This window comes from Vombatus ursinus, unplaced genomic scaffold, assembly GCF_900497805.2.
Source record: "Vombatus ursinus unplaced genomic scaffold, bare-nosed wombat genome assembly UNPS02014768.1, whole genome shotgun sequence".
Lineage (NCBI taxonomy): Eukaryota > Metazoa > Chordata > Mammalia > Diprotodontia > Vombatidae > Vombatus > Vombatus ursinus.
This window is the reverse complement of record NW_020954546.1, coordinates 12,633,222-12,646,907: the sequence shown is the minus strand read 5'-3', so window position 1 is coordinate 12,646,907 and position 13,686 is coordinate 12,633,222. Positions and strand designations below refer to the sequence as shown.

At 45.5% G+C, this 13,686-nt stretch overlaps 1 protein-coding gene across 1 annotated transcript in view; it reads left to right on the top strand.

The window, feature by feature from the left end:
- The window catches only part of MLXIPL (MLX interacting protein like), a 32,391-nt gene extending 28,453 nt beyond the window's left edge, over positions 1–3,938 (top strand). Inside the window, exons 14-17 of the mRNA XM_027862379.1 lie at positions 251–378; positions 517–640; positions 1,971–2,100; positions 2,460–3,938. Of these exons, the coding sequence (XP_027718180.1) occupies positions 251–378; positions 517–640; positions 1,971–2,100; positions 2,460–2,578 (501 nt within the window). The 3' untranslated portion in view covers positions 2,579–3,938. The remainder of the gene's footprint in view (positions 1–250; positions 379–516; positions 641–1,970; positions 2,101–2,459) is intronic.
- The last annotated feature ends 9,748 nt before the right edge of the window (positions 3,939–13,686 follow it).

Here is a 13,686-nt window from a genome sequence, read left to right as displayed (position 1 = left end):
AAATTTCTAATTGGAATCATAGTTGTATACATAACACTTCCCCCAGGTCAACCATTGAAAAATTCCATGAAGGCAGAGATGGTCATCTTCAATTTTTGTATGCCCAATGCCAGCATAGTACCTTGCACACAAGATGTGCTTAATAAATGTTTATTTTATTGCAATGAGAAGAGGTGAGCCTCCTCCCCCAGGATTCCCCATGCTCCTAAGAGTTACCCCGATTGCCTGTTCCTCTGGCCCCACCCCCCAGGTGAGCAAGGCCACAACTCTGCAGAAGACAGCAGAATACATTGTGATGCTGCAGCAGGAGCGGGCGGCCATGCAGGAAGAGGCCCAGCACCTGCGGGACCAGATCGAGGAGCTCAACACCGCCATCAAGTAGGGAGACTGGCAACTCATTGGCCGGGGTGGGGAGGGAAGCTGGGAAGGATGGGGTAGGTCATGAAGTTGCCCCTATGCCCAGCCAGATGCCCCAGGGTGCTGCCCTAACCCTGTCTCTCCCCTCGGGGCCTGCAGCCTCTGCCAACAGCAGCTGCCTGCCACGGGCGTGCCCATCACTCACCAGCGCTTCGACCAGATGAGGGATATGTTTGATGACTATGTCCGGGCTCGTACCCTGCACAACTGGAAATTCTGGGTTGTATCCTTCTCTAAGCAGAAAGAACACATCGTCCAGAGGGCTCTAGGGAAGTGACCCACAGCCAGCCTCCGGGACATGGAGGGGAGGAATGCTTGGTCATTACTGGTCCAAACTGATGGCTTCATCCAAGGGCCTGTGTAGAAGCATGTAGAGGGGCATGGGGCTCAGGCATTCTTGGTGGCATTGACCCTTCAGCGTCACTTGAAGCCTAACTCTGCCCCTAATCTATTAAGTTATTTATTAATTATTCCATTGCTTAGGACAATACCTGACACATATTAGGTGTTTGGTAGATGTATGTTGACTTAGTTGACTCAAATAATTACTACACGCCAGGTACTGGGACTAATAAAAATAGCTAGTACTTATGTAATGCTGTAAGGTTTATTAAGCATTTAACATACAGGGTGACTCAAAAATCTTAATGCAGTTTAGCCTAAAACTATTCTAAGATTTTTGGGTCACCCTCTATGTTATCTCATTTAGTCTTCACAAAACCCTGGGAGGTAGATGCTACTATCATCCCCATTTTACAGATGAGGAAATTGAAGCAGACAAAGATTAAGTGATTTGTCCAGGGTCACACATCTGCTGAGTGTCTGAGGCAGAATTCAAACTCAGGTCTTCCTGATTCTCAAGGGCATCACCCTCTTCCCTATGTTCCCTAACTGCCTTTGATACAAAAAGGAATGTGGAATAAGGCCCCCCCATCCTCATGCACCACCCTCTCCTCCTAAGCCTGGGCCCCCAAAGATATGATAGAAACGGATGCCCTGGTTGGTCGGTGTCTCTTTCTCCACCCTACTTTTTGCATTCTGATTTAACACCTGTTAGTCTGTCCCCTCCCATTCCCCATCATCATTATTTCATATTTCAAATGCCAAGTGTTTTGCAAACCTTAAAACACCATATAAATTTTATCTATTGTTAGTATTATTATAAGCCTTAAAGCACTATAAAATATGCGCTATGATGAACATCTGTAAACTTAGCTGTAATTCAATTCAATTATGCAAGCATTTATTAAGCACTTACTATGTGCCAGGCACTATGAACAAAATGACAAATCCCTGCTGTCATGGAGCTTACCGAATGCAGGGAGGGAGGCCCCCTTTCCTGTCTATTTCTCTTCAGGGAGAGTCCTTGGGGGACCCTTGACTGTGGGTCCTAATAATGGGACAGGATCACAGGGGAGAGAGCTGGTTAAGAGGCCTAGGAACAGGAAGACCCGAGATTCTGGGTCTGTTAGCTTACACGTAGGCTGGAGGGGAAAGAGACAGAGAGGGAATCCTGTCCAGGATGCATCTTCCTTGACCCACTGGGCTGCCAGTTCAGCATCCTTATCCGGCCTTTATTTGAGTCCTTCAACGGGATGGTGTCCACAGCAAGTCTACACAGCTTACGCCAGACTTCACTGGCCTGGCTGGACCAGTACTGTTCTCTGCCTGCCCTGCGCCCTAGTATGTCATCCCCCTCTACCACCGCCAGCCAGCCAGCCAGCCAGCCAGCCAGCCAGTCAGCCTTCCTTCCTCCCCACGTCCACTCCCTTCATCCCACCTACCACACTCTTTCATAACCCTCCATCTATCATGGTCCTTTACCCTATCAGTGAGGTAAAAGGGGTATGGTGGAGGGCAAGATTCCAGGACTCGAGACCCTTGGTCTTAAGAAATCCCATGCCCTCCTACTTCTGACACAAACCAATGACCCAGAACCACCCTCTTTCCACCCTCCACACCCAGCCCTACTCATCCTCCCACCCCCACAGGCAAGATGGGCACAAATGATCTCATGGGTGGCTGTCTCCCTCTCTTACCAGCGGTCCTGAGCTCCCTCCGCCAGCTGAGCACCTCTACCTGCATCCTGACCGACCCCGCCAGTGTCCCTGAGCAGGCTGCTCGAGCCGTCACAAAGGGCAACCTCAGTAACCCCTCCTAGGGGCCTGGCGACTAGCCTGGCATGACCTCCACTGTACACCTCCACCCTCAACAACTTGGGATTTCCCCCCACCCCACCCGGTGCTTCTCATCTGGGTGTGGGATCTAGAATCCTTCTGTCAGAGCGTGGGGCAGGTATACCCAGGATCATACCATAATAGCTGCTCCAGCCTTGACAGGGGAAGTAGACGCCAGGAAGAAAGAGGGCTTTAGGGGACAGGAAGCACAGAGATAATCAGACCCCTTGTCTGGCCTCATGCCCTGTTCCCCTACCCACTATGGTAGGTATTGTATCCATGATACAATGGCCACCAGCCATGCAAAAATTACAAGTGGGCGTCCTGCCAAGATGTCACTGGTATATCTCACTGTTCTCCCCTCAATCTTCCCCTTTTTCCCACCCCTCACCACCCCCATACCTCATTTCAGCCCCTAAATAAGAATCATCCCAGGGAAAGAGGTGAAGGTTTATTTGTATTGGTGGGGAGGGAGGTGGGGAATCCGGTATCATGAGCCTTTAGCTGCCACCAAGCAGCTGGGCGGACCTTGCCTCCCTAGGCTAGAAAGCTGGAGGGAGCCCTGGCCACCACAAACTACCATCTTCTGTCCCAGTCTCTACTCCAAGTAGGGCCAATGGAAAGGTGAATGATGGGAAGGCAAAGGTTACTCCCTCATTTTACCTCTGAAGCACAGTTCTATGCCAGGGGAAAAACAGGACTTCAAGTCAGACACCCTGGGTTCCATCACAGTTCTGCTATGAACTTGCCTTCTGAGCCTCAGTTTCTTCTGCTGTAAGATGAGGGTGCTGGATTAGATGATGTCCTAGATGCGGTTATCTAGGCTGGGAGCTGAGGGAGTTTGGGAGAAGCAGGGAACAGAAAGAAGAGCATGGACTTGGGGAGGGCCCCCAGGACTCCAAAAGGAGGAGTGAGGACTAGGTATAGAGGGCCATCTAAAACTCACACACGCTCTTCCCTTCCCTCCCCTCCTACTCCAGTCAGGCCTCCAGTCCCAGGATGGACAAGGACTTCCTTCTTTCCTTGTGCCCTCCCCCCTGGTTCTCTAAATCTAAAGTGAGACCATCTCTGCACGTCCAGGAGAGAGATCCCCCAGCGAAGGTCACAGGGGCCTCCCCTGCTGCCTAAGCTGGCAGTCATCGTCAATGGACTCACTGCTCCCTGCGGCCAAGGGCCAGAAGCCTAATACCAGGGGGATTGGGCTGAGGAGACAAAGCCGGGAGAGCACGGCCCAGACGAGGCTCCTGGTCACCAGAAGAGCAGCGGGCATAACAGGCATCTTTCTGGTGTGTGTGGATTTTCTGAAGAATTCTTGTCAAATAAAAAGAGAGAGAATCTGCCAACGCCTCGCTTGGCCTCCTCTTATTCAACAGTGGGTCAAGTGAAGGCTCCGATTCCCCAAGGTTGTTTAAGGCTGGCTGAACCACCCGAGCTTTCAGGAACCTTTTGTCTTCCCACAAAATCTATGTATTTTTTATTTTAATTTAAATATGCCCTCTTGGTGCCTTCTGTCTTTACATCCTAGTTATTTCATCCTCTTCCCTAGAATGAACCCCGCCCTTGTCTGCTCTCTGAAGCAAAGCAAGGTCAGGCCTGGCCTTGTAAGACCGCCTGGATACCCCAGCAGCTGCCAGTTTTTCTTTTTAGGGAAGTTGGTATGACCTAGTAGGCAGATCATGCAAGCACTGGACCTAGAAGCAGGAAAAAATGGGTGCAAATCCTGCCTTAGGCACTAGCTGGACAGTCAACAAGTACCTTGAGCAAGTCACCTAATCTCGTTGGGCCTCAATTTCCTCATCTGTAAAGTCAGAGAGTAGGACTAAATGCCCTCTAAGGTCTTTTCCAGCTCTAGGTTGATGATCTTACCTCTTGACGATGAAAAAAATAAGCAAGAACACTGATACAGTAACCTCGTCTGACAATGTATATAATAGTCTGTCCTAGGAATAGCCCACCTCACTACTCTGAAGGAGTAGGCGTGTTTCATTATCTGTCCTCTGGGCCGTTTACCAGTTTTCTAATTCTTCAGAATTTAATTTTACAGGGGCAGCTTGGTGGCACAGTGGATAGAGCACCGGCCCTGAAGTCAGGAGGACCTGAGTTCAAATCCGACCTCAGACCAAACACTTGACACTTACTAGCTCTGTGACCCTGGGCAAGTCACTTAACCCCAATTTTCTAAAAAAAAAAAAAGCATTTAACTTTACAGAATCATTTTCCCCCAACTTTCTCCATGTACCATCACAGCAAACTGAAACAAGATCTGGCATAGATGGATGGATGCATAGATAGGTAGTTGGACAGATAGATGAATAGATATAAAGATAGATAGATAGGTAGCACATTTTTAAGGACATACTATGTACCAGGCACTGTACTAAGGGCTGCGGATACAAATACATGTAAACAAGATAGTCCCTGCCCTCAAGGACCTTACATTCTAATGGGAAAAGACACATATAGCAGTGCTGGGAATGGATGGGCTATGGGGGTGGGAGCGGGAGTAAGGGGGGGTCCTGTGTTAAATGGTGATCTCAGGGTGAGAGTCACCAGTAAGGAGAGGAGAGCCCCAAGGCAGAAGTTTCCCATGATGGCAATGTAGCAGGGGAGGAGGAGGTGGGTGTCTGGGAAAGTCAAAGTCATAATAGTAGGAAAGGTTCTGTCAAGCTGGAAAGGCTAAGATAAAGAATGGTTTCTGAAATGTCAAGTGAGTCTGGGAATCCTGGGTTGGGGAGGGCAGAGGAGGGTGTATTCTACTCGCTGCCAGGTTATACTTGCCACCAGGCAGTTTTCATCACACTCCTCACGTTATCACATACACGTTATCACAGGCTTCCTATTACTAAGCCTGTTCTTCTATACTTTATATTAGTCATACACACACACACACACACCCCAGCATCAGATCTGCAGGTTTTGTCATCTGCAAATTTGATAACCACATCATTTCTACCTGCATCCGAGTGGTCAGTACAAATGTTGAACAGAACAGGACCACAGTCAGGTCCCATGAGTTTGCTAGGGATCTGTTCCTTGCTAATCTGGGTCAGTGAGTCCCAATCTCTTGTCCACGTGAATTTCTTGGAAACTGCCAAATGCCTTAGTGAAATCTGGTACACGGCATCTATGACATTCTCCCCCTATATTTGTGTTGTCATTCTGTCCCCGAAAAACCAGATGACGTTTTGCTGACGTTACTTGTTCTTAACAAACGAGTTGTCATAATTGCCTCTTTTTCTTCCTTTGTACTCACCACCTAACTCCCTAATAATAAATTCTAGAATTTTGCCAGGAAACAAAGTCAATCTTATTGGTCTGGAGTTTGAAGAATCCACCTTCTCTTTTTTTAAAAATCAGGACAACATTTATCCATGTCCAGTTTTTTTCATAGGTCAAAACACCTGATGTGTATGTAGGGCAGCTGGGTGGCACAGTGGATAGAGTGCCAGGGCTGGAGGGAGGAAGACTCATCTTCCTATGTTCAAATCCAGCCTCAGACACTTACTAGCTGTGTGACCCTGGGCAAGTCACTTCACCCTAGTGGCCTCAGTTTCCTCATCTATAAAATGAGTTGGAGAAGGAAATGGCAAACCAATCAGGCATCTTTGCCAAGAAAACCCCAAATGGGGTCATGAAGAGTTGGACACAACTGAACAAAAACAAAATGTAGGTTTTAAAGTTTGAGATGCATTTTGCATGTCATATCTCATTGATATTCAAAATAACCCTGCAGGTAGATGTTATTATTTTCCCCATTTGATAGATGAGAAAACTGAGGCTGAGAGGCTGTGACATTCTCAGAGATGACTAAGTGATTAGGATGAGATTCAAACTCAAGTTTTCCTGATTCTAAATCAGTTCCCCATCCACTATGCTGCAATGTCCAATGATCAGACATCAGTTCAGCAATCACATTTCCAAGGGTTTTGGGGTTTTTTTTGGCACCCTGAGATAGTGTTCTGGGTCAAGTTATTTGAATTTACTGGGTTCCTTTTTTATCCTCTCCCTTAACTTGGCTTTCAGTTACCTTTTCAACATCCAATCAGATATCGTTCTATCCTCAAAACGTCTTTTTGGGGGTGCCCTCATTTCCGTGGCCATCAGCTTGGTACAGACTCCATCACATCACACCTGGACCACTGCAATAGCTTCCCAAGCAATCTTCCCACTTTTAGTCCCTCCCTTTCCATTCCACCTGTGCACCCCTGCCAGAATAATTTTGGCGAAGCATCCATTTTATAATCACTGCTCCTCTGCCCCAAACCAATCAACAAGTGTCTACTGCCCCAGTCAAGTTGCCTGTGGGTGAGGGAAATGCCAGCTTCCCGAGAAGGGCAGAGTAGAAGGAAGTGAAAGTCGCCCTGCTTGCTTTCAGGGTTCCTCCCTCAGAACTTGCTGTCTGTCCTTGGAGGGAGCCCTTCTGAAGCAAAGGGGTGACTCTACTTGGTAAAGCCTGAGAGTGCAGGAGGCAGAAGATGGGAATGGACATGACTCTATCTGGAAACCCCGACCCTATTCTCAGTGCCTGGTCTGCTGACTGCTAGGACCTTGAAAGTTCTCGGTTCAGCTTCTGCCCCCACATCTCTACCAGAGGAGATGTAGGATCAACGCTGGCCCTGGGAGGGAACTGGCAACAAAGAATGAAAGTCTTTGTAACTAGGCTAGCCAAAGGGTCTGAAGGGGTCCTCTTCCTCCCAGCCAAGCCTGTTACCCAATGGCAAGGCAACTGAGAGCTCACATTTCGATAGTCTTTTAAGGTCAACAACACTTACAAGGTTACTATTGCCATTATCTACATCACCCAGTCAACCAACAAGCACATATTCACAAAGTTCCTACTGTGTGCTCTAGGGATACAAAGAATGAAACAATCCCTACTCTCAAAGATCTTATGTTCTAAGAGTGGGGCTTTTTTCAACCCACAGCTACTGAGACCTGAAAAGGAAAAGAAGGACGGATCATGCTTAGCAGGTCAGCACAATGGGCTGGAGGCTGCATTTGATACCTAAGGATTTTTGATTCCCAGCTCTGCCACTTGATACCGGTATAACCTTGGGCAATTCATCTAACCTCTCTGGGCCTCAACTTTCTCATTTGTAAAATGAGGGGGTGACACAAGACTGTTTCTAAGGTACCTTTTATCTCCTAAGAATGATGTAGAGTGTTTGGCAGAACCAGGAAAACACTATACACAATAACTACAGTAATGTAGACTAAAATAACATAATCTTTGGAACTGAAACTATAATGGCCAAGCTTGGCCCCAAGGTAGAGCAAAGAGAATTCACCTCTGCCCTTCCTTGTAGAGGTGGGAGGGAGGTGAGAAGGGAGAGGAAGGGGAGACAAGGAAAGGAGCAAGAAGAGAATAAGCATTTATATAGTGCCTGCTGTGTGCCAGGCACTATGCTTAAGTGTTTTGTTTTGTTTTACAAATATTGAGATAGGAGACAATGACTGGAGAACACTGCATAAAATAATGGACTTCGGTGATACACTGGTTCATTTTTGCTGAACTCTTTTTTTTGGGGGGGTTCCCCTTTTATTCTTTGTTGTAAGTATAATGAGAACAACCTGTGTATAGGGGTTACACAAGAGATGGCTTTCGGGGAAGGGAAGGAAGAGGGATATATTAGGAAATACAGGTAACACAAAAATGAAAGATTTCAATTGTTAGTGAGTCATTCAGTCGTGTCTGACTCTTCATGATCCCATGGACAATAGCACACCAGGCCCTTCTGTCCTCCATTATCTCTTGCAGTCTGTCCAAGTTCACGTCCGTTGTTTCCATGACATCTATCCATGTCATCCTCTGCTGCCCCTTTTCCTTTTGCCTTCACTCTTTCCCAACAGCAGGTTGTTTTTAAAATGTAAGGGGGTGGGGGGAGGAACCATCCCAATGAACTCCATGGTCTTACAAGACTTGAGCTTTGGTCTGGGAATTTGTAAATCGTCTTTAGCCATCCCTGCTGACAGTTTGTCTAAAGGACAAAGACACTTCATCAAGTCCCAGAAAATGGCGCTGCCTTGAGATCAGTTGGTTGGTTTGCACGGGTCTCTCGGCACCTTTTAGAGGACTGATTTTAGTGACTGTGGCTACCCTAAGATGACTGCATTAGCCAGGACCCTACGGAGAGCAGAACCAGGGAGCTGGTACTCCCTGTTTGCACAGACCATAGTTCAGCATAGTAAACCTGGGTTTTCGGAGTGCAGACACAGAGGTTTCTTCCTTATCCCCCCAGGGACAGTGAGTGGTTGCCTTGGGCCAGAAGTCAATGGAAGTTACATGTACTTGCCCACAGCTTTCTCACCCATTCAGCTCCCAAGAAGGGTCCCTGAGAGTGGACATCCAGCCTAAGAGACAACAGGAGCTAAGACAGTGGTGAAATATCCTGGAGAAGCACATGAGAACTGCCTGTCTTCATCTACATGGTCATGGAAAATGTTCCTGAACCCCAGACTCCTGCGTATACTTTAAATTTCCTAGGCAGGAAAGTCCTAGAATCTAGCCTTCTGGCAGAGAAGGAGTATTTCTTTAGCAGTACAAGTTTTGGGGTTGCCTTGAGAGTTGCTGGAAGTTCAACAATTCAGAAAACCAATCATCAAGGGAAAGAGTAGAGAGTTTCTAGGCAATATTCCTCTTAGAGAGAGAATACTGTCCATGTTGCCCCAAAGGTAGAGGAGCAGTAAGGTACTTAAAGCCACTATATGGAGAATCAGAAGACCTTTACTTTGCTTCCCACTATTACCATGGATGATTTGGACAGTGCAGGTTTAATGGTTCCTATCCAGCAGCTTCAAAGAAAATTTACCTTCCAATAGGGAGTCTAAACCTCAGGGGAGCATTACAAGAAATCTGACAGGAAGTATATAGGTTCCGATGAAAAAGAAGGATTTTACTAGAATATCAGGTTATTGTCCCATTGGCAACCCCAAATTCAGTTCTCCTCCAAGTAGAGCTACTATGAGAGCTTTATGCATCTTCTGTATTTATTTGTGCACTCCTGTGAGTCCTTTGAACTGTCTGCATTTTCTATGGGGTAAATAAAGGCAGCCCTCTATAAGATATGCATTTGTTACCTCGAACACTGATATAGGCAATGGGGTCTCTGTTACTCACATTTTTGGAAACCTAGACATAAGCTATACAATGAGAAAACTCCACAGAGAAAACTCTGTGAGGAAATAACAAGTCAAACCAAAGATGCCAACTTCTGAGGAAAGATCTCTGAGATCAGACATTGCTATCATCATCATCATCATAGCTAGCATTTATATAGCACATACTATGTGCCAGGCACTCTGATAAATGATTTACAAATATTATCTCATTTGATCCTCACAACAATCCTGGAAGGTATATGCTAATATTATCTCTATTTTACAGTTGAGGAAATTAAGGCAGAGGTTAAGTGACTTTCCCAAGGTCAAAAAGCTAATGTCTGAGGCTGGATTTGAACTCAGGACTTCTTGACTAGGAACAGCACTCTATCAACTGTATCACTCAGCTGCCTTGATCCTTGAAAACTCAGAATCTGAGGCATCCAGGTCCACAGGCTACACAAAGATAAAAAATTTTAAATTTTTTAATTCAAAAAAGTAAAAGATGAAAGGTTTTTTGCACAACAAGAAGCAACATTTCTAAAATAAAAGAAAGGTTTAGGGAGAAATGCTTGCATTATATGCATCAGAACCTATGAGGAAATGATGCCTATCTATAATGACTATAATATACAATCCTAAATGGAGCAAAGGGCAAAGGCCATGAACAGATGATTTATCAAAGAGCAAATACAAAGTGGGAACAATCACATGAAAAAATAATGAAAATCCTTAATAATTTGCATAAATGCAAATCCAGATAACCTTAAGATCCCATTTAACACCCACTAAGATGGCAAAAATAACAAAATTCAATATTGGTGATAAAATTGAATCAAGAAGGGGCAGAATTCAGATAGACCTAGAAGCAGATACAGAACAAAAGCATTTTGTAAATGTGTTTATTACTTTGGGGAGTTCTATCTCATTAAATGCTAAGGCTTTTCTGTGGAATGCTACTCCCTGTACTCATAGAATTAGAGCTCCAGAGTTGGAAGGCACCCTAGATGCCATCTGGTCCAACTCTTCATTTTATAGACGTGGAAATTGAGTTGAGAAAAGTTAAGTGACTTGCCCAAATATACACAGGAAGTTAGTGTAAGAGGTAGGATCAGATAGATCCTCCATCCTCTGGTTCCAGAGCCAGTGCTCTCCAATGTACCACACTGCTTTGGATATTTATTTGTTTTTATTGACAGTTAAACTCTTAATGAGAGAGACAGGAGACAGAGACACACACATGCTCCAGTAACCTGACAATTCTTATTTGTGTGACTGTGGTCAGGTCATTTAAACCTCTTTGGAGAGTGGTTTCCTCCCTTTTCCTCAGTTGTATGACCCTGGACAAGTCACTTAAGCCCTGTTTGCCTCAGTTCCTCATCTGTAAAATAGGGACACACTGGAGAAGGAAATGGCAAACTACTCCAGTGTCTTTGCCAAGAAAAGCCGGTGGACAAAGTCCATGGGGTCACATAGAGCCAGGCACGACTGATCAACAACTGTATACCTTATTTGCTTTCCTCACCTGCCCTCTCACAATGGATTTCACAGGGTTGTTGTGAGGAAAGCATCTTGCAAAACTTATAATGCTCTGACCACGGACTCACTCACTCCTCAGTCCTTTAACTGTCCCCAAAGTCACCAATAATCACTGCATTGCCAGGTCTGATGGTCTTTCCCAGATACTATTCTCTGTGTTTCTTTAACGCCTTTGTTCTTAACTATCTGACCACTCCTTCTCAGGCTTATTTGTTGGCTTATCATCTGTATCCTTTGAACAAAAATCCTGGTCCCTTTCTGCATTTAATTTCTTTTTTTTTTTTTTTTTTTGCTAGGCAATAGGGTTAAGTGACTTGCCCAGGGTCACACAGCTGGTCCCTTTCTCTTCTCTCTCTTGGTGACTATGTCAGCTCCCATAGGTCTAATTATCACCTCCGTGCAGCTGACTCTATATATCCCACCCTAGACTTTTACCTGAGCTCCGGCTGCATATCACTAGCTGTCTATTAGATATTTTGAACTGGATGTCCCCTGAATCTCCAGTTCTTTTTTTTTTCCTCAATATTTTTTCCAATTATATGCAAAAAATTTTAATGTTCACTTTTTAAAATTTTGAGTTCCAAATTCCCTTCCTCTCCCCATCCAACTGAGAAAGCAAGCAATTTGATATAGGTTATGCATGTGTAGTCATACAAAATGTATTTCCATATAAGTCATGCTGTGAAAGAAAACATAGATAAAAAAAAGAAAGTAAAAAATACTATTCTTTGATCTGCATTCAGATTCCATCAGTTCTTTCTCCAGCATTTTTCAGCATGAGTCCTTCAGAACCTCTTGGATCATTGTATTGCTGACAGCATCTAAGTCATTCACAGTCAATCATCATACAATATTGCTGTTACCGTGTTCTAGTTCTGCTCACTTCACTTTTCATCCATTCATATAAATCTTTCCAGGCTTTTCTGAAGGCATCCTTCTCATCATTTCTTATAGCACAATAATATTCCATCACAATCATATACCACAATTTGTTCAGCCATTCCCCAGTTGATAGGCATCCCCTTAATTTCCAATTCTTTGCCACCACAAAAGGAACTATTTACATAAATATACATTTATATATGTATATTTATTTATATTTATAAATATTTTTGTACGTGTGAGTCCTTTTCCTTATTTTTCCCAAATCTCCGGTTCTTAAGAGTCTGCTTTCCTTTGTCTTTTGTCTTTTGTCTTTTAATATAAATGTGGTTAGCCATTGCATTGCTGATTTATGTGTTTTATTACCCAAATGCAACAGAGAAAAACAACGGGGAAAATGTCTGGGAGAAAGAGAGAGAGAAACAGAGTTTATAATTGCAATATCTATTCACCATGACAGTTTTCCTGGCTAGGGGCTCAGAGTTTTAGAAAGAGAATTGTTGATTTCATTTTACAACTTTCCAGAGTGAAAAAGAAACCCACCCACAGATCTGTCTGGGTAAATGAGTCATCAGCTCTGGTGAGGAGGAGGCGGTGATGAACCGGGACTGGTATGAGGACGAGCTTTGGCCATTCTTTCTTCTCACTGACTTCCCACAACCGGTGTTAGAGGAAAACAAATCCGCCAGAGGAGTGGGCTGAGGCTACAAAGAAAGTCGTAGCTGAGAGGAAGAACCAGGCCTGACCCATAGACAGAAGCGAGCTACTGTGAGGGAGTAACCAACCTCTTCCTAGCCCAGTACTGCACCACATTCACAGCACTGACTGCTAGACGTATTCGTACACAGGTTGTTCCTGCCCTGAGAGGACAGGGACTGTTTGATTCTTTGTATACTCAGCCCCCTTGCACAGTACTAGGCACATAGTAGATATTTAATAAATGTTTGTTGATTTCACTTCCAGTTACAGCCACAGAGAAGCTCAGCATTCCCACATAAGCTCCAGAAAATACATGAAAAGCACCCCAGAGAGATTAATCCAAAAAAAAAAGTTTTTAAAAAGCAGAAGTGAGCTCCTGCATCGACCACAGCACAAAAAGACACAGCACAAGCAGCTGGCGGCGACAGGTGGAGAGGTCTCACCAGGACAGCCAGGATGAGCCCAGGGAATCAGAGAAGCAGCAAAGGCAGGGAAAGGGGTCACTCTGGGCCCCCTCCCCAGGCCAGAAGCAGGCGGAGGCTCTGAAAGAAGGAGCCCCACCGGCGAAGTCAGCGGAGTCCTAACGAGCCAGCGCATGCGCTGAAGCTAGTGCTCGGAACAAGCGAGGCATAAACCGGGGCCAGCTCCAGTTGTCAGGCGCCTGAAGCCCAGTCCCAGCCGTGGCTCATCAGAGTAGAACAGGGGATGGCGCCAGCCTCAACGTGGCACTGCACGAGAAGACAGCAGCGAGCTGCACACTCTTGCGAGCCCCGGGAGCCACTGAAGGAGGCAGGGTCCACAGAGAGCCTGGCTGAGTTCTGGGAGGGCCGTGCAGGAGGCCCAACCCCAATCTGTGGTCCAACATCTCAGCAGA